The 20,394-nt window shown below is 37.7% G+C and overlaps 1 protein-coding gene across 1 annotated transcript; it reads right to left on the bottom strand.

Moving 5' to 3' along the window:
* Positions 1 to 3,244: 3,244 nt before the first annotated feature.
* Positions 3,245 to 16,405, bottom strand: LOC134533090 (EARP-interacting protein homolog). The gene is made up of 7 exons (XM_063370330.1): positions 16,207 to 16,405; positions 13,969 to 14,194; positions 12,346 to 12,566; positions 9,873 to 10,054; positions 7,211 to 7,336; positions 6,227 to 6,382; positions 3,245 to 3,506 (listed from the first exon to the last, which is right to left on the bottom strand). The coding sequence occupies exons 1-7, from the start codon at positions 16,246 to 16,248 to the stop codon at positions 3,344 to 3,346; spliced, it is 1,116 nt and encodes a 371-aa protein (XP_063226400.1). The 5' UTR covers positions 16,249 to 16,405; the 3' UTR covers positions 3,245 to 3,343.
* Between the last annotated feature and the right edge of the window lie 3,989 nt (positions 16,406 to 20,394).

Raw genomic sequence — 20,394 nt, 5'->3', positions numbered from 1 at the left:
GCCCTTTTATTATTTTAATGTAATTAATTATTTGCAAGCAATTAAAAACTATTTTTTTAATGATGCCAAAGAAGTATAACTTCTCACGCGCGTACGTAAGTACGCGCACCCATTTTTTTTATCATGAAAAATGTTGGTGCCAATATGGTTCACAAAACAATGTAACTTCTTGTTGTTATGTTTAGAATACACGTTTTCAAGATGACTACGAATGTTACGTAACACGACAGCTTCGTTCTAATTGGGCCAGGTCAAGAGTGGGGCGAGTTTCTTTCGTCGACCAGTCGGTAAAAAATAAATATGATGCAAACAAGAATACAGTGTATCCAGGGCCGGATTTAGAGGTCTGCAGGCCTCGGGGCAACAGAGGAGCGGAGGCCCCCCGGCCCCAAATTATTATCCAAATATAATGAACAATTTTTTTCAGTCGGGTTTTCCAATAAATAATTTATTGTGAAATCAAGTAGATTATCTTAGTATTTAAAAAAAAATACATAAATATAATCGGAGACAAGAATTATATGAAATTAAATTTTAGTGTTAATGAACGGAACCTTCCGAGCTTTTTTCGCCGAAAAATCGTTGATGATTTCGCTGAAATCCAATTCCCGGAGTAAATCGCTTTCAATGATCAGGAGAGAAAGCTTCGATAAACGGTTTTGTCCCATCGTGGTTCGGAGCCTATTTTTTATAATTTCGCCCCGGTTGTCCTCCCCTAAATCCGGCCCTGAGTGTATTGAAGACCAACAAAACGGTAAAACTTCACGATAAACCGACTCTACCTATTCTATGGTACATTCCCTATTCTTTTAACTTTTACATAATAAAATATAGGATAGATGCCATGGGTTCATGGGAAATTTCTCCATCCCATGTATCTTCGTTATATTTTTAAGAACGTGGCCTACATTTACGTGTACAGGCAAGCAACGCTCAAGCTGACGCGGTGCTATGACGAATTCCAGCTAATGTCATCAGTTTGAAAACAACTTACAACAGTCATTCTTGTCGATGACTTCTGCTTTGCACCAGTTCTTTCAACGTATTAGACGACCAATTAGAACAAGTATTTTCCCATTGTTTAATATTAATGCCTGCTTGACAGAAAAATTTTAAGTACCTACCTACCTACTAGATGTTTCGATAGTTCATCAATTGATGGGAATTTCAAAGAAAGATGTAAAAAAAAAACGCCACGCATTTCTCCCGAACGCCAACAGCTCACCTAACCCCTTAACTCCTGAAAAAAAGAAAAAAAAAAAGAGTAGCGAATAAATCTTCAGTGAGATCCGGAACGAATGCATATTTTTAATAAACTAATCTGCTGTCAGACCTCGGGAGGAGGGCAAATTAAAAAAAAAAGGGTGGTGGTGGTGATGGCAATTTTCGTCAACGACACGAACTTGTAATAAGAATCACCCAGATGGCGGGAGTCGGAGACAACACGTCACGGCCGATTCTTCAGACTGTCAGGCGTTACTAATCGCTCCTCCCTCCTCGAACGGTATTTTTCTCTCCCCCCCCCCCCCCTTCCAACAACAACAACACGGTATTTTTTTTTTATTCTCGGCATGTCCACGAACCTCCCCGGGGTCGGGCGACCGAGCTCAGACAAAAGCAAGGGTTGAGGGAGGGGAGAACTCGGCCCGCTCGAAGGGCTGAAGCCTAGGAGCCGTGACGCTGTCCGACAGGAGAGAAGGGCCGGGCTTGATGATTGATTGAAGGAAGGGTGCCCTCGACGGGGGGGAGGTGGATATGAGATTCGCGGCGCGGATTTCACGGGCCGTCGACCGTGTCCGACAGGGGCTTGCTTCGCTGGGTGGAGGGGAAGTAGGGAGGTTGCCTCGGTTGGTCCCGACTCGTGCTGTTTTTATTTGTTACCACGGATGAATGAAGAGCATGGGAGGTGTGGAAAAAAAAAATTAAAAAAGAGTTGTTTTGTCAACAGGTTTGCAAGGATAAATTTGAAAATTTTACTATCTAGTATAAAATCTTAAATTCGGCTTCATTTTCCACAGCTAAACATGGTCAGTTCATACAGTTTCTTGCACTGCATATACATTCTTCACTTGGGCATCTTTGTCCTTTGTTCTCTCCAACAATGGCAGCACATCCGTGTGTAGAATGCACCTACTCTTCATTCACTGACTGTACATACGACTCTGCTGAAGTGTCGGCACATGCCATTACGACAATCAGTTTTCAACTTTTTATCCACCCATTTGGATTGTACATTTTATGTCAATCCGAACGCTTTAGAAAAATGTCACTGTGCGTTTTTGCTAACAGGATACTTACCAGCAAGCGATATTCCGAAATGGGCACCCTCAATAATAAAATAGGAAGGGGGTTAAAGGAGGAGGGTCAAAGGGTTTCTATCTAAATAATATATTTTAAAACCAAACATAAATATTTTTTTTACATTATATTTGTGTGGTGCAACTCTCACAGTATCTATGGTTTTAATAGGTACTATGTTACTGACAAAACTAAAAACTGTATTGTAAAGTTCAGTAAACGAACATTTTAAACGTATCCCATTGAGGATTATTTTATGATAAAATAACGAGTAAGTAAATAGTTAGTGAATTTTTAGTTTAATGGCCACAACATGTACTCATATTCATACATTTAAAATCAATATCTAAAAATACATAATGTTATTCTATAAGAAAAGTATAGTTTTATTTTGTGTAAACTCATTAAGGCCAAGCATGAGCGCAAGGTTTGTCAAGTACTATACAGTCACAGACTTCTCCAACAGTATCACAATTAAAGTCCAGCTGATAGTACAAAATTGTTGCATGACCAACTATAATTGTTATCTTGCACTGACTTGGCATGTCTCAAACCCTAGCTCACTGGAAATATTATTAGTTTAGCCCGAATGGGAACTGGGGCTGAAATATGAAAAATTAAAATACTGGTAATGCTTGCTTACTTTAAATTTCTAACTGTAGTTTGAAATAACATTTTAATACTACGTTTTCTTTACAGTGAGGTAGCATACTGGTAAGACTTTGAAATTGCATTCTAAAAGAAGCATGTTCGAATTCCAGTCCGGTATACCTGATTATGGATTTTCATGGTTTTCAAAAATCCCTCCTGGCAAATGCTGGGACGGTTATAATAGGCCATACCCAATTACTTTCTAAATACCCATCTTTTGAGCAGTTGTACGTTACCATCACTATTATCTTGCTGTTGGCAAGCTGTTAGACTCAAATAAAAACAAAAACACACATAAAAGAGAATAGGATTTTCTTTAATAAATACTATAAACAAACAAAACCACATAACATAAAAATTCAAAAGCCTATTTGTTGATGCGTATTCCCGTCTCTTACAGCAGGATACGGTACTTGGCAGCTCTCGGAACATGGTTGATGACCAGCCTTCCGTCGTAACTGAGAGAGGCGAAGGTCCAAGGATCGGCAGAGGACCATTCTGCACTGTACACTGAGTCTTCGTGCTCGTCGTAGCGAGCCAGCACTCCGTCTTCCAACCTGTGCATATCCCATAGCACAAACATGCATTACACCACTAGCATAGCGTCTTTAATCAACAGTGATAAAAGACCACCCACATGTTACTTCATGCCTGAGGTAGGATCAACATGGATGAGCATAAATAAGGCAGGCACCGAGTGGAGCCAGCTACCCTATGGTCACCAGCTCACCTGGGGGCTGCAAGAGCTGACGTTAGGTGAATGTAGAGGAACTGGGGGAGGAAGTGAGAGTACTGTATGTATTACAGGCATTATCATCCCACATAATAGATTCTAACCAGCCAGTTCATACGATTGTACAGACTACCCCCATGACTAGAGACTCTTGACTAACCATTCAGCCAACGATGGATCCATGCAACTTAATGAAATAATAAAGTGGCTGAAAAGTGTACATAAAATGTTGACAAACAATTCAGAAAAAACAATTCCATGCATTTTTGATACGTTCGGTTTAGTTTCATGCAATAACTGAATTTCGTAAGCAAGGAGCTTCATGAAATTGTAAGAATATTAAGAATTCCTAACGCTTAAATTATATGGACAATTCATTTCTATGGGCAGGGCTGCCGCATATGTTCCATTTCTTCCTCTAATGTTTTAAGTCGTCCAGAAGATTTTTTTTCTTATTACCAGTTCCTTTGAACTGATTCAGCCACTGATTAAAAGCTTTGTCATTTGGAGGTTTTTCTCACAGGTGCAAACATTGCCATTTACATTGCACGCAGCAACAAATGTCAGTTCAGCATACAACACAAACTGAACTTTCTGTTGAATGAATCCTGCCACACGCTACCTCATATTTAAGCGGGCTGAACATGGTGGAGAAAAAAATCGTGAAATAAATTCCTTTTACTCTTTAGTCTTTACATTTTGAATTGAAGTAGAAAACTAATCAACTAAGTCTAATTTTTTTTTTACCTAGGACTTGAAATCACATACGTCTACATCATTTTAAAATAAACCATACCCACAAATATTTTGTAATCTAATTAATAATTTATTTTAAAATGCAATAAGCTACAACATTTTTATGCACAATTAATTTTTTTATTGTTCTGTGGATTTCCCTGGCTGTTGCTGACAATCAGGCTATGACAAAATAATACTAGATTAAATATTTCTGGCTTCACTTGCACATGTTAACATTTCAACAAGAAAAGTAGATGATTTTTTTAATATACAGTAGTGTTCAGTGATCGCGCTTGCGTAAATACCACGTCGATGAGGAGTGAAGAACGGGCCAGTGATGATTGAGGCCATGTCTCAACTCATCGAATGGGTACTCTTTCATGAAATCTCTAACTCCACACTGTTATAAAGGTTACTTATTAAGTTTTTTGAACAGTAGATTTAAGTGAGTAAATATGTTTAATGATGCAGAAAATTTGTGTCAGAAGTATATAAAAGCTCTAAGCAGGACATTCGTGAATTAATAAAGTTATTATCGTTATTCTTCATCATAATGTCATTATGAAATCGTTTCACTGCAACTGGGGCATATTTATTAATTCCCGAAGCCTAAGAGCAAATAAAATTATATAAAGTATGCAAAAACTGTTCTTGCTTAAAATTTATTCTGCAGGAAATAAACAGTCAATTTATTCATTTTTTAAAATTTTCTTTTTCTCTTTTCCCAATATAATGCATTTCGATTCAGTTGTCGAAGGTAGAGAGTTGACGGTGGAAGACGCAATTCATTAACAAGTGAGCCAGAGCGTGCAAGAAGCGCAGTGCATAGCATACTCTTGGCCTCAAGGCTAACAATATGACTCAAAACGTTACAGAGGAACGAGTCGGCACCCAGTGAATACTGGATATCCCATCTATGTAAAGCCAATACTAACACATCTTTAGAAATTCCGTGTCATTTATTGCCATTGATCAACAAATGAAAATTTTTGTCACATTGATATATCTGTTTTTCTTAGTTCCAAAGGCTTTGAAGAATGTAAAAGTAACAATACTAGAGTTTATTTAAGAAGTAGAAGTTCTCAGCTCTCACCCTGTTTTTGTTGGTTGAATACAAATAACTTTATGATGTTAGTTTTATTCATTTATAATATTTGTTTCATTATGTTTCAATTAATTGCAGGCTTTAATAATTGGTTCTGAAAACAATAGTTAACTATGCATTGAATACACAAGTATTTTTATGTATGCAGCCAAGAAAAACCAGGCAGCAAATCTAAACAACATAAATGCCTCAAAAATAAAAAAAAGGAACTTCTAAAGAAACTGAACAAAAATTTTTTGTAAAAGGTTTCAAAGAAAGCAAATTGATGCATGGGGTTCATTATTTGTACATTATCAATGATGTTGATTCCAGTTCATATCTGAAGATTTAGCGAGGTGTTTAATATGGTAGACGTAATAAATTTTGAATGTGCCAACCATATGACAAGAAAGTATACAAGCAAACTTAACACTATTACCAAGTATATCACTTACATCATCACTGCATGGCACCAACTGTCCCAGTTTATTCCATAATAATTGATATAATAAATTACTATATCAGTTTTATATATGCGCTTCTCATGCAATATGAATTCCCAAGAAACACATCTAAATGTTAGAGATAAGGCAACAGTGCGTGCCACATGCTGCATACTGCAATCTAAAATACAAAAAATAAAAATCACGTTCGCCATACACATAGCATCCAGTGAAATGTTAATCGATAATCTTCCTCCACACAGCAATCAACACACTCACTTGTCTTTCTGTTCCGTCTGTCCTTCGTCACCATCCGTAATGTTGGTGAGGGGCTCGGATGAGATGGATGCAATGCTGGTGAGAATCACACTGGAATCGCTGCTACTCGTGAGCACCAGCTGGTCATGGAAGTGGTTGAAGCGAATGCTCCACACCCTGAACATTATGATACCAGCATATTATTACAGTCGTTCAAATTATAACAACTCTTGAATCAAATGCATTAGGAAATACCAATGAAAAAACAAGTTATAATAATTATCTTTCTCTCTAGATCTATATATGTATATATTACATCTGAGAGTATTAAATATGCAAAATTACAATTTTTTATCAAATTTTCATTCTGTAACGCGTAAATGATAAAACAATTAGCTATTTTATGTGAAAATATGAAACTATTCAACACATAAAAAATAATTGCATATGATTCTATTTGAATAAGTACATTCAGATACACTACAGACGAGATTGTCAGTTGTCATATAAATAAATTTTAAATTTAAATTCTTTACAAGAGAACTTTAAAAATTCTTATTTTGTAAGACAAAGAAAATGTATGAACTTAAATCAGAAACGAGCACGTAGATATTCAGATCAAAGCAGGATCCTCAATAACTTTGATCACAGTGGCAACATGCTTGTGTAGCAAGAGTCAGTGGTTTGACTCCATTCTTAGACATGACTCAAACTGATGAGCTCACATTGGCATTCAAGTGGTTTAGTACATACCATAACCTTAAAATACCATATCCTTAAGTCTCTGAATTATTAATTTAAAAAAAAAATGTCTTTCTTGACGTGACTGTGTAGTAAGTCCATTTATGAATATTTCCTGTCATAGTTTTCATGCAAAACCTGGTTTGTATTTATTATTTTTCTGGAAATTGTAGAGGAAAATGTTGCCAAAACTGCTTTAAATTTTTTTCCGCCCCGGCCCGTTCCTCCCCTAGTACTAAGAATAGAGAGGAAAGACTGGCATACCAGTGTGAATGGTCAGAGCGTGTGACCAGAGGCTCCGTGGCTTTCCGGACATCCCAGAACTTGGAGCAACCGTCGTCCCCGCAGGTTGCAAGGTAGTACTGCTTGTTGGGGTTGAAATCCAGGTCCCTTGGAAGTTCACACACGTTCGCAACAGTTTCTTTGGGCACGTCAGACTATAAAATACCTTAAACCAAATGAATGAATGTAAGAAATTAATGAATTAGAGTTCAACGTCTTGTCAACATTGGGTTCTTTAGATTAGTGGTGAGATGAGAATGGAGCACTTTCTGAATGAATTTTGGAAATGGGAGTACCACATTTTTCACTTGCAAAAAAACCTGGTCCGAACTTACAGAAATTAAATCCAGATTTCCTTGGTGGGAGGCGAGTAAACTGAACACACAACTACAGTGGCCTCGCCACTAGTAATGGGATAAAATTTTCAAAAAAAAAAAATAAAGGCAATTTTATGAAATTAAAAAATCTCATTTCAGGTTTGTGATACTGAAAACTGTAAAATGTGCTTGTATGGCTGCCTTCATGGTTGGCACCGATTTATGTACACCTCTTTTGTATGGGTACATGTACTGGAGATGCCTATAACATACGTAGTTTGCCAATTATGTAAAGATTATATTATATTATATATAATATTCATATTCCCCTGTTGGGTACGCAATACCTTTATTTGTAGAAGGATTAACAACAACAACAACAACAACAACAACAACAACAACAACAACAACAACAACAACAAAAACAACTACTACTTTTATTTGGGTGTCTAGAATGTTTACTATTCCCACAACACAGTAGGATGAGTATTAATAGCCAGATAAAATAAAGACATTTGAATGACATCCTTTTAATAGCACTAAAATGTGGCAGGTTAAAAGTATTAACTGTAAATGTGATAATTGGTACAGAAAAATAATGAACCGATTACTGGACAGGGTTCTCAAGTGAATATCATCCACAACTGCAAATTATAGTCATTTAAAAACTATATATACTGTTGTGGTCAAAACAATTGACAGTATGCAGTTTACACGTTTAAAAGATTGACACACAAGAACACATATACACCTGCAACAGTAATCTCAGTTACTCAGTTAAATAAAGAATCTATTTTTAAAACACAGCTTAGCATAACTGTACCGGACCCTCTTGCTAATAGCCTGGAAATGTATGTTAGGCACAATTAAATCACAAGAGTTATGTTTCCAGTTTTCCACTTTTACTGATATGAACTGCACACAATTTGATAACTGTGTGTGTCTCTAAAGTGGTATCAATATTTCTCAAACTACTAATTTTTGTTACTTGTGATAGTCTGACTATATAGAGTCAGGGTGACATGACATGAGTATCAAAAACCCCGGACTACAGAGGAGAAAAATAAAATCAAACAAACAATTTTCTAAAAAGTTAAATAGCACTTTTTGTTAAAAATACATTTGTAACATTACTTTTATGAAAATACACAAGGAAAAGACTTGCAAAACCATGGCTGGATGATCAAATATTTTATTAAAAACTCCGAAATAAATTATAATTTTTTTTATTAAGTACAAATGTGCACGCAGTTAGGTACAAATGTGCGCGCACACAATGCTATTGAAACCCATTACAGTTGTGTAAGTTTGTGCAAGTGTCAGCAGTATTCTACCTTTGGCATCAGGCGCGCGGCAGGCCGCGAATAATGCAGCGTGACGGTAGTGAGCAGTATAGTTCCTAACTGGTTCCCCCAAGATACACATGGTACTGCAGATAGGCATATTGAAAGCAATTATTGAAAAAATATTTCAGTAACAAGGGTATCATTTTTGTTGCCGATATCCGCGTGGTTCCCCCACCCCGCTCCCTGAGCAGTGGGCTCCGGGCTGGCTCCACCGAGCTGCAGCACAAGACGGGTCAAAAACTACTAATATTTACAGAAACAGCGGAAAATAAATCTTGGCATTTCAAGCGATGACTATAGGTTTTTAATACATCAATTTCTTCAGAAAAAAATACCTATAGTTTTACATTCTCCAAACAGTACAAAATTTACCGAAATTTGGACATTTAATTATTAATTTTATATATTTTTTTATAAAATTAAAAATTAAAATCTATACGCACAATTGTTATAGTTTCTATTTGTGGGAGAAAAATTTTCACATTCGTAGTGTCGATAAATAAAGTGCTAGAATGTTCCAAAAAATATAGCGCTCACTAACTTTTGATGCTACTAGGGAGGCCCCTTACAAGACCAAGAATTTTAATGTGGATTGCTTCAAGAAGCTAACTACACAACATTATTTTTTTAAGATACTTTTCCCACGTCTGTGGTCAGTGGCATCTAGACCTAGAAGAAGGTTTTATTCTGAACGTTTAAATTATGCCGTGACCTAAAATAAGTACTCTGATTGGCCAGCTGTGGCCCTAACGATTAGACACCAAATGTAAAAGTTTATGAAAGCAAACTTAAATGAATACAATAAATAAAATAGGTAAGAAGTTTCTCAAGTTTAGGCTTGTATCGAAATATAAGGTCAGTTGCAAAATAATTTAAACTCAGTCAGCAGGGGAACTCCTTGAAATGGTTACACTGCGTAAACCTTTTTTTATTTTACTCCTGAACTGAAGTTACGGGCATGTGTCTCAGCCCCTCGCGTACCGGACCAACTGGCTGTGCGCGGCCTCTATCGCCCACGCCTGCTCCTGCGGGGAGCGCAGGTCCCAGCTCCTGATGTGGCCGTCGTTGGCCGTCACGAACTGGGAGCAGTTCTGGTGAGGGTTCCACTTGCCCGTCGTGAACCTGGGCTGGCCCTTCCCTTCCAGCAGGCCCGAGCACACCTCCTGCAAGGAGCAACTACACTGGGACCTGCCGGCTCCCTACTGATTTCCATGACAAAGTGTTTGGTTATGTTTTTTAGATGTTAATTTTAAATACTATGATTTTATAGGTTAATTTGTTACATTATCTTTTGGTATTCCCCCCAATTTCTACTCTCCATATAAATGGTGTGTGTGTGTGTGTGTGTGTGTGTGTATGTATATATATCTGTATGTGTGTGTGTATGTATATATATCTGTATGTGTGTGTGTGTGTAAAATAAACAAAAAATAGAGACAAAATTGGGTAAAATTTCGTCTCCCAGAAATGCCATTATATTTCTTTTTACTGGTTAATTTCTATCGCATAACTACTAAATAAAAAAATTAAGGTGTTATGAAGAAAAAAAGTAATTCCTATCTAACAAAAAAAAAGACAGAGTATTCTGCTTTCAGCAATGAGACAAATTCTGTAGTTACCTACTAAATTTGTTAATGTCTCAAATATCCATAGTAAATATAACATGCACTTTCCAAATTCTTCCTGACACACAAACCCATTATTATTACCATAAACACCATATTTAAAGAAACTTGACTTACAAACTTTTTTCAAATGCCAGCACAATATGCATTTTTGCTAACTCAGCGGGGTAGCAAGATAATGTGTCATTTCACTTTCTTAAATAGTGCAGTTCATAATTCTAAATGGTATAACATTTTAAACCATTACTGATCTCGAAAATGTTTTATAATAAATGCAAAATTTCTGTAAAACTAGACAAATAATACTGAAGAAAGGTTAGTTAAGTTAAAGTCAGCTACAATAATTATAAGGAAAATGTTTGTTTGAATATATAATTACAAAATAATTGTTTTTTAATTATGCATCTAACCTAACCAACCACCCCACTTTTCACTTCAATTCATATATACTGTTAACACCTGTCGGTGCTCCCTAAATACATTTGTAGTGCCGATATATCAATTGTTCCCCTTGCGACAATCAACCAGGATTATTTCTGCATGTTTAATTGTTAGTGTTAATAATACAATAATTATAAGACATTGTTTTTCCAGCAACAGAAATATATTAAATATATATCTTATTTCTGACTTAGCACGATTATGCTCCAAACATGGCCTAACGTATTCCGCAGTTCACAGCACAGTTTCGTGGAAAGCCAGCTCCTACAGGTACGCGGCCACTTGGAGCTCGGCCAGTCATCATCCACCACTGGGGCTAGCCGTGTTCATGTATCGTGGAACCCCCTCACCATTTATAACATCATCATCATCATCAGCTCTATGGCTACCCCCCACACACCAGTTAACATTACTAACATTGAATACAGCCCGAGATCTTTCAGGGCCCACATTTTCAGCCTATGAGGCGACAATTTAAGACTCTTAACCACTTTGAGTAATTTCTGTACTTATTTTCTTGTCCAGGACTCAAGTGGTTTTCCTTTAGGGTTCGGCAAGCATGCGATTTAGGGTTTGTTCATGTTAGGATAATAGTAGTGCTATTGGGGGTTAGCCACCATGTGTTAGGGTTTCATGTTATTTATGTACGTGTAACCAAGTTGTGCACCTTAGCCGCTATCACTGCGCTCTAAGAGTTATTTTGTTTCATTCTAAGGTAACGTCATGTAACATGTCACTGATGCGTGTTTTCTACACCCATGTGGTGAGGACTTAAAACCTTACGGCCCTTAGCCATGAAACCACCACCCGTGGTATCAGTGTTGTAAGCAGTCGTTACTACCATCTGACTCAAAATATGTGCTGCGACAAGCCTCGGCTTAGACTAGGACCGGCAATGTCCCTGGCAATGCATGTACGAGTAACCAGTTCTCAATAAAAACTATCTTACCAGAACTCTGGCAATTGTCACTCAGGAAATAGTAAACCATCAATAGCATAGTGTCCTCAGTGGCTACAACAGCCAGGGATTCTGTGTCAGGTCCACATCTGTCGTCTGCCGACCACATGGCGACGTCAGGCCTCGAGACAAGTCTCAGCTCTACCTGTAGACCGGCTCAGCGGATCCGCAACTAAGGCTAGTTGGCGGTCTCATCAGCAACCTCATCGACCGGCTGAAGATGGCAGGTCATCAATACCATACCGTTTTCAGTCACTTAGTAGATATTGTATTATGTTTTTTTTTTAGATTTGTCTTATATATCACACTTTTTGCAGTCTACAAAAATTTGTATCCTCATCCTGCTTCCCCCTTAATTTGGCACCTGGGGCAGGCTGCCAACCCCTGCCCCACCCCACTAGAACCGCCCCCGAGTGCACACATTACGAACCTTGCCGTCTCCAGCCGAGAGGTCCCAGAGGACGAAGTGGTTGTCGACGACGGACACTGCCCTCGAGCCGTCACTGGGATGGAACGCTGTGATCCGCACGTCCCGACCCAGCTTCTCCGTGTCGAGCTGCGCCAGCTGCTCTAGTGACGCCGGGGCTTCGCCAGCTTCAGGCTGCTGCGGAACTCGCCAGATGGTGCTACGCATGCAGCACGTGTTGTCATCTGGGCACGGTTTACGTCCTTGGTCAAGAGTCTCGAAACTCAAGATAAGGTTTACATTCACAAAGTTTTACACAGAAGGTTTACAAGTGACAAGGTCTCTTGATTGTACTAGGCTTGATTGTCACTAAGATACTGATTCATGATGGAGACTGGGCTCTAAACATAATGGGTTTATGTTTTTCAAAACATGGTAAATAATATTTTAAAGTAAAAAAAAATATATTTTTCATATAAATAAAAAATTAGAAGAATACACATATTATAATTTCAAAATTATAAAAACAACAATTTCTTGTTAAAACAAATATTGTTTAAAAATATACACCTGGTAAAAGAATGAAGTCTGACATGAACCTAACAAAGATAAAGAAAGTTGCCCCAATCATAATGTGATGAACATTCTTTCGTAGACAGTTATTCACTTGTCATTTATGTCTTTAGCATGTTATTGTAAGCTTCATAGCCATAAATGTGCAAAATAAAGGTCAAATTGGTCCAATAAAAAGGCATAAGTAGGGCAATGCATTTTTCCTGAAAAGATTCGAACGCTCATTAGACTGCATTAAGTTATGCCCTCACCAGCAGTTTATGCTTGTAATATGAGTGTGTCTGAAAGAGAAGCAATAGCCTAATTTGATCAGGCCATTCAGGAATGTTTGTTTTCACACTGAACGGGTGTGATTTGTGTACCAACCGTAAAAACTTAACCAATCATGAAACACAGACATTGCTACAGTGTTTCAACTCTTAACTTGTCTCAAAAATGTTTTGCAAAAAATACATGGCCCTAGGCATGAGTTACTGATAAGTTATTTTAGTTTTATTTTAGCCGAAATAATAAACTAATTAAAAGCAATTAAATTAATAGGTGCTGTACAGCAATATTAGTTCAAAAACTTACTGAAGTCTCAGAAACTTATGAATGACGAGAATATAAAAACAATAATAGAATCTAATCGACTTAACAGAATTAGATGTGATTTATTTTGTTGGATAAATATTTTTATTTTGGAGAATTTAATGTACAGAAATAGTCAATACAATGCATAGTTAAAAAAAATATATTAAATGGATTTTCATAAAATAAGTGCTTGGAAAAAAATACACAAACCCTGTCAAGTCGTTCAGATTATATTATTTTTTTTATATTTTCGTCATGCATGCACGACGCGACCTTTCCTATCCTATTGTAAGAGAAGTGTATGACCCTACGTTTGCACCCAATAAAGAAGTAAATAACTATCGAGAACCTTAAATTGTAAGCGATAAACTATAGGTAACACTAGCATTCTATGAACCGGGAACTTTGTCAGTTTTCACAATATTATAGCAAAAAAAGTAAATACATAAAATAAGTAGATCATACAGAGCTAGGGATTTCAAAACCCTCTTGTGAAAGTACCTGCGAGTGTGTTGTAGCACGTGGCTATGACGTCTGCGTCGCTCGGCGACGCAGTTATCGACCACACTTCTCCCTCGCCGTGCTGAAAGATCTGAGTATTGAGCAGCCCGTTCTCCTCGTTCACCTCCACGATGTGCACCTGGTTGCTGGAGAGTTTCAGCGACTGAGTTCCGATCATGAACCTCACTGCATCGGATTCCGCAAGCTGCGACGCCAGACTTCTCGCCTGGGGACATCGGTGAAGAACCCTCGCGTGCACTACGTAGCTTCAAACACGCTCATGTTATATTATTTTTTCTGACCTAGCCCTCCAGCATGAGTATGAGCAGTGATGAAAATACACAGAATTCATCCTTTGGAAATCATCAACGCTTCACAACCTGTTCTAAGCAATGACATGTTCAGACTGTTCCTATGAATTAACTAAATTTTTGAAAATAGTATTCAACATTTTTATGTACCAAAATTTGCTTCTAATAAATATAGTAGGCTCATACCCCCCCTCTACCAAATTTGGTTAAATTATGAAATCTAAAATTTCTTCTTCAGAGGCAGCTGTAAGATTTTCCCATGTCTTATACCGTGTGCATTGTAAAACACCATTGAGCAAATTAGGGAACCTTTAATTCACATTTCCTTGTTCATCCTTCAACCAACAACCTCTTCTGTTAGTGCCTTTATTTTAGTGACTAACTCTGCACCACCAGTTTTCCCCGTCCCCATCCATCATTTTATTTTTCTATGGCACATAACTCTACAATAATTATAGAACAATTGTTATGTTTGTGTGTCTTTATACTATCGAGAAAAATTAACAACAAAACATTTCCTTCTGTTCAGTTACTGCACATTACACGTACACAACAGACAGATTAGTTTTGTCATTTATCACAGCCAAGGCCGCCAAGAGAAACTCAGCAGCCAATAATTTTGTATGTCCTCTCCCAATTAGTTAGTGAACAACTTTTCAAATCCCACAATAAAAAAAAATCTGAAAACTGTACATTATGTCATAACTGTAAACATGAGCTGCACATAACTCATAACTTGTAAGATTGCCAGAATATTCTATAACTATAGGGGAAATCCAACCACTAAAATATAATAATCCGGAAACTCAACCTGGGCCCCCTGGGGCCCAGGCCCTGGGAATTTCGATCATCCTTCCACACCCCCCTCGATAGCTCTTATCACTGCCAATAGCGTAATGCACATAAGCAGCTGATCAGTATGCTGACATCATAGACAAGAAGGTTTACGTATAGAGATAGGCAGTTCCCATTTGGACAACTGCATCTGTGTTTAGCACTCCAAGAATGAGTGGACATAAATAAATCAACTTTATGCTAACAACTGACAGTTGTAAGATAAATATATTAACAAGTAGAAACAATCATATTATTCTTATTTATACTGGCACATAAAATTAAAAAAAATAATAATAAATTTAAAAGACTGAAGAACAAAATTATATTTGTTAAAAAAAATAGTAAAAGATCAACTACATCACCATGGCTCATAGTTCTTGTTGCGAGAGCACTCATTATAAGTGCAATAAAACAACCATTTAATTATCCCACCACCCCTTGCTCGCACAAATTATCACTAGCCATACTGTCGGCAAGACAGTGCCACAGGAGGGGAGGAGGGCATTTTCCAGGATTCAAACTCTTTGATGAGGAAGGAGGATCTATGGGGTTATACAATAATAAACAATAAAAAGAAAACTTTATTCATTAAATTTTTTTAATAGTTGATTTTAATTGGTTACAAATTTTTTTTAACTACAGAATGGAGCCTTGCTACATTTTTTCCAACTAAAAAAAGGGGATGGGGTAGTTGTCCCCCTGGATATACCAATGCTTAGACTTGGAGTCACATGACCTGCCACTGTACCCAAGAGCATACACAAGGGAAGAGGGGTGATGGAGAATACAGCCTCCCCCCCTTAAGAAACCCTAAAAAACCGAAAAAAAAAAGTACTATTCCCTCCAGAAAAGTATATAATTTTAAAGTAAACAGAAAGAAAAAAAAAACATTTCTGCATTGGGTGAGTCAATCACATTGCATGCAACATCGCCATCGGTAGACGGCCAGCACTACTCGACTGCTGAACTGCAGACCACTAAATGAACCTTTTATAACCATTCACAAAGGTATACCTAGGGAATACATGAATATTTATATTTGACGTATGTATAACCTCAATACTCTAATTCATCAAAATTTTATTCTTACTTGAAACTCAAGTCCGTATATAATAGGGCTATCATAATCCATTTCTCATTCTTTAATTCAAATAACTAACAAGAAAAGACCGCAGTTTAACAAAATCTTATTTTAAAACTACAGGCTTAGCTGACAAAGCCACAGAATAATAATAAACATAATTACTACTATTTACTAGTTCGTGGCGTGGCCTCGGAATCTCAAATGCAGCCATAGAGTCTAAACATTTTAGCCATAGATCGTATTTTTGGCAGAATTAGCATGCTTAATTAAAATAATATTAATAAAACATCTTACACACACAAATGCATATATTCGCACATTCAGGCAAAGTGGCTGACATCTGGTGGTTTGATTTTGAATCACCGAAGACGGTATAAACAAAGGGAGCGTATGCTTGGTTTCAAGGAGCGTTAAAGGATGGCAAGATGTTTTGGATTCGTGGTTTGAGTAAATTTTTTTGAATTAAGCAGTGTATGAGATATGTTTTAAGTTCGGAAGATACAAGAAATTTGTGTAATGTATTGCTCAGTTCCGGACTGTAGAGTTTATTCAGGAAAAAATGTTTCAATGCATCGTTTTCCTAAGGACGCGAAGTTGAGAAGACGATGGGCGCATGTTTTAAGAATAGGCAAACCAGTAACCAACTATATGTATGTATGTCAACATCATTTTACGAAAGAGGATATCTTTTATAGAGGTAGGTAATTGTTGTTTTTCTTCTTACTTACTAGGCTCTTATCAATAGTGGGTACTATAAACAGCAATTTCACCAAAATGGTAAGGAATTCCTTATCTCCGCCTTTTGCAATAAATTCAGAAAGGTTTATATTAATAACTAAATTTTTTACAGAATTTTTTACTTTTGTTTTAAAGAAGAGGGGCAAAACTAAATAATTACCATACTACAGCTCGTAACCTATAATTCATACTCAAATCATAAAAATGAGATATTTAACTTGAATATAGGTACATATATAAAATAGAAAGTAGTTTTTAAATGATAATATAATCTAATCCAGGCCACCATAAAATGGCTATAGACATTTAAAAACTGTAAGCATTCATGACATTTTAAATATATTTTTTTAAAGACTCGTATAAAAGCGAACTTAAAACACTTAAGAATAATCTATATTGGAAATTTAATACTAAAGATGTTTATTTATTTTTAATTATTTTAATTTTTTGTAGGAACATGTTTTATTCTCAAGTATCTTCTCATTTCTCACAGGATACTAATAATTCTGTATTTTGAACTCCTTTTGCACTACATTGTAACCTGTTTTCCCAGCAAATCATTTTTCACACCAACACCACCTTCTACTGTGCTCTATTAGCACTTATCATAAGTCTTAAGGATAAATATAAAATATAACCATTTCTGTTAAATCTTAAGTCATCATGTGGTTTGCACACGACCCGTCAAAATTCCTACACAAAAATCATAAACCATTCCACTACCATGCATCGAGTCATATTAAGTACACAACTAATTACGATTCATAATTCATAATTCTTAATTTTCAATTATAAACCCAGCTTAAGTACATAGTTCATGATTTCGTGCATTTCAACTACGGGTTCAAACATTTTATAATTATCACCTACAGACACACGATAACACAAATATCCATTACAAATCAACAATCTCAATGCCGTCTTTGCCCTCCATTTTGTTATATGCAGTGCTGCGCTCTAGAAGTGCTAAATCCGCGAATATGATATTATTTACTTTTAAAGTTATGGTTGATAAAAAGAATGAATTATTTTAGATGAATAATCGATAGTATTCTTTTTGTATATTCAGTATTTATTGGAAAAGGTTATTTTTAGGCCAATTACTAATACCGTGATAAGTGACTGGTTTTTGACTAATACCTCAAAGTACAAATACAATTGATGAGTCCCCACCTGTTCCCCAGTGATGGTTGGAGTTGCCGGTTCAAAACATTGCGCTGATTAACTAATTCGTTGATCTCAGGGGGTAGGTGTGGGTCACATGGTTGAGAACATGGGGGAAGTTACAGCAAGGAACCCCCTAGCAGTTGGCCACTCCAAATGCCAAGATACTGAACTGTAGACTGGACTGGTGTGACAATTGTTTTCATATAAAAGCTACAGTTTACAAGGTGCTATCAACAACTTTACTAGCCCTTTACGTACGAATGCCAAGGCAGATTCCGACTCACTAGCTAATGCCGACTAGTGACAATCCAACTAGCTCTGGATCTCGCCCTTATGGTGACGTATGTAAAAACGACTAAGCGTGGCTTGAATGCTCGTGCCACACGATGACATGAACACAGTTTAAAAAGCTTAACTCTGAATTAAACACACAGAAAATAACTTGAACAAGCTATGGTACGAGAGACTAAAACAGTTCGCATTTACCACCGAACACGGAAGTCCACATTTTAATCCATGGGATTGCAAGTCTTTTAGTTATATGGAATTAACAGTCTTAAACAGTTACACAAATTTACACTAACTCAATGTGCATACGAAGTGGTGAGTACACTGTAAATGAAGAGAGTAAAGGTGACGTCGACCCAGAGGCCACCCTAGCTCCTGCAGGCCGTTATGGCGCGTCACCGCCTTCTTCTGTGCGCGGGCGTGTGCGGGAGCCAGTGGTGCCACCTTCAATAAACCAGTGTCCCTCCGACGTAGTTTTTTATGTATATTTTCTTTTCTTTCAGCAGGACATAATTTTTATTGTAAAAACTATAATATCGTCCATCATGTATAATTTAAATTAGAAGGGTAAATAACATGTATTTTATTATGCACGGGGTGAACAAGTCGCGGGTTCCCGTCCACGAGGACGTGAGGTGCTGCACGAGACGCGCGCGGGGAGGGGGTCGACGCGAGGAGAGTCGGCAGTCGCGTCTGGAGAACCGCGGTCCAGAGACGTGACGGCCGCGAGCTCTCGCCAAGACAAGTGAAACGGGTGAGCATAGAGACCTCTGGGCTTAACCAGAGTGACGCGGGGAATAGATCAGCAACAGTCTTCGAGTCGGGTCAGGCAGTTCGGACTTATGGAGATTAGTATGTCAACTATTGCCAAGGGGTCGCCTTATTGTAGATAGTTTAGTTTTTTTTCATTAGCGTTTCTTAATTTTTTCCTTTCCTCTTGTATGTATATATATATATCTTTATTCGCTTGTATAGTCGTGCATTGCCTAGGTTAAAATAGTACCATTGTGTCATGGACGAGACCTCGCCATATTAATGGGACAATTCAGAAACTGTGTCCGCAGGTAGTGCTTGCCTGAAGTCGCTATAGGACAGGAAATCAAAGCCCTGCCGGTTTGGGACAAACGCCATCGGTTAGCGCCGCGACGCCGGCACCTACTACTTCCCATAGGCGGCCGTGTAAGGGGAAATTCTCGTGTAGTTAGGCCTCACCTAAGAACGGTCGTAGGCGGGAACTGCGATAGCCCCGTGCCAGTGCAAATAGTGGCCAATAAAAAGAGTGAGTGCCACGAAACCCTATGTAGTTTCATTATTAGCCGGCTAGATCCTCTTAACTGCCACGCGGCCCGAAACCCACCCCCAACTGAGCTAGCCCAAGAACCTACACAACCAATAAGGGGATCAGCCCGCTCAGCGACAAAGGTTACATAGTATGCATCTCGCGTGGTCACTATATGACCCCTCTCTAAGTCCCAAGTTGTAACATTTGTTGAATGGTTTACATGTTTAGCTCGTAGGTAGCCCAGTGTGGGAAAAGTTCAAATAATTGCAGTTAATCCACTTTGACCCAGGCGGAGTCAATGTGGTGTGACCCTTCGACTTCAAAGTTATGATGTACAAACCGAGAATGCGTCAGAAGAATTATATGAATTTTTAAACAGCTGATGCTTTAAATCAAGCCAAATGTAGGCCGGTCGTGGAGCACAAAGAAAAAGATTGAAGAAAATTTACACTATTGTAGCTTATGTCGAAGATAGCAAGTGCTTCGCGGTGCACCAGCGCGTCCAACTTCTGAGCCGGGTGAACGACGACTGAGCTGGCCTCTAGCGATGCCGTGCCACATGGGGTCACTGTTCTAGCGCGAAGTGTGTAGAAAGCAAAATACAGTTCAGGATATTTTCGTGGACTGAGGTGCACAGTGAATAAAAGTGATTTAATTTCTGAACATGGGGATATAAATAAAAACACCTTAAAACAATTTGTTTCTTAATTACATTTACA

This window comes from Bacillus rossius, chromosome 6 (assembly GCF_032445375.1).
Source record: "Bacillus rossius redtenbacheri isolate Brsri chromosome 6, Brsri_v3, whole genome shotgun sequence".
NCBI classification, from domain to species: domain Eukaryota; kingdom Metazoa; phylum Arthropoda; class Insecta; order Phasmatodea; family Bacillidae; genus Bacillus; species Bacillus rossius.
The sequence above is the reverse complement of the archived record's forward strand: the minus strand, read 5'-3'. Positions and strand labels throughout refer to the sequence as shown.

Coding starts and splice junctions, on each gene's coding strand:
- LOC134533090 (XM_063370330.1), bottom strand. CDS start 16,248: ATGGATTATGATAGCCCTATTATATACGGACTTGAGTTTCAA. Junction 12,567..13,968: donor GTGCTACAACACACTCGCAG/GTACTTTCACAA, acceptor AACCGTGCCCAG/ATGACAACACGTGCTGCATG. Junction 6,383..7,210: donor CGCTCTGACCATTCACACTG/GTATGCCAGTCT, acceptor CATAATGTTCAG/GGTGTGGAGCATTCGCTTCA.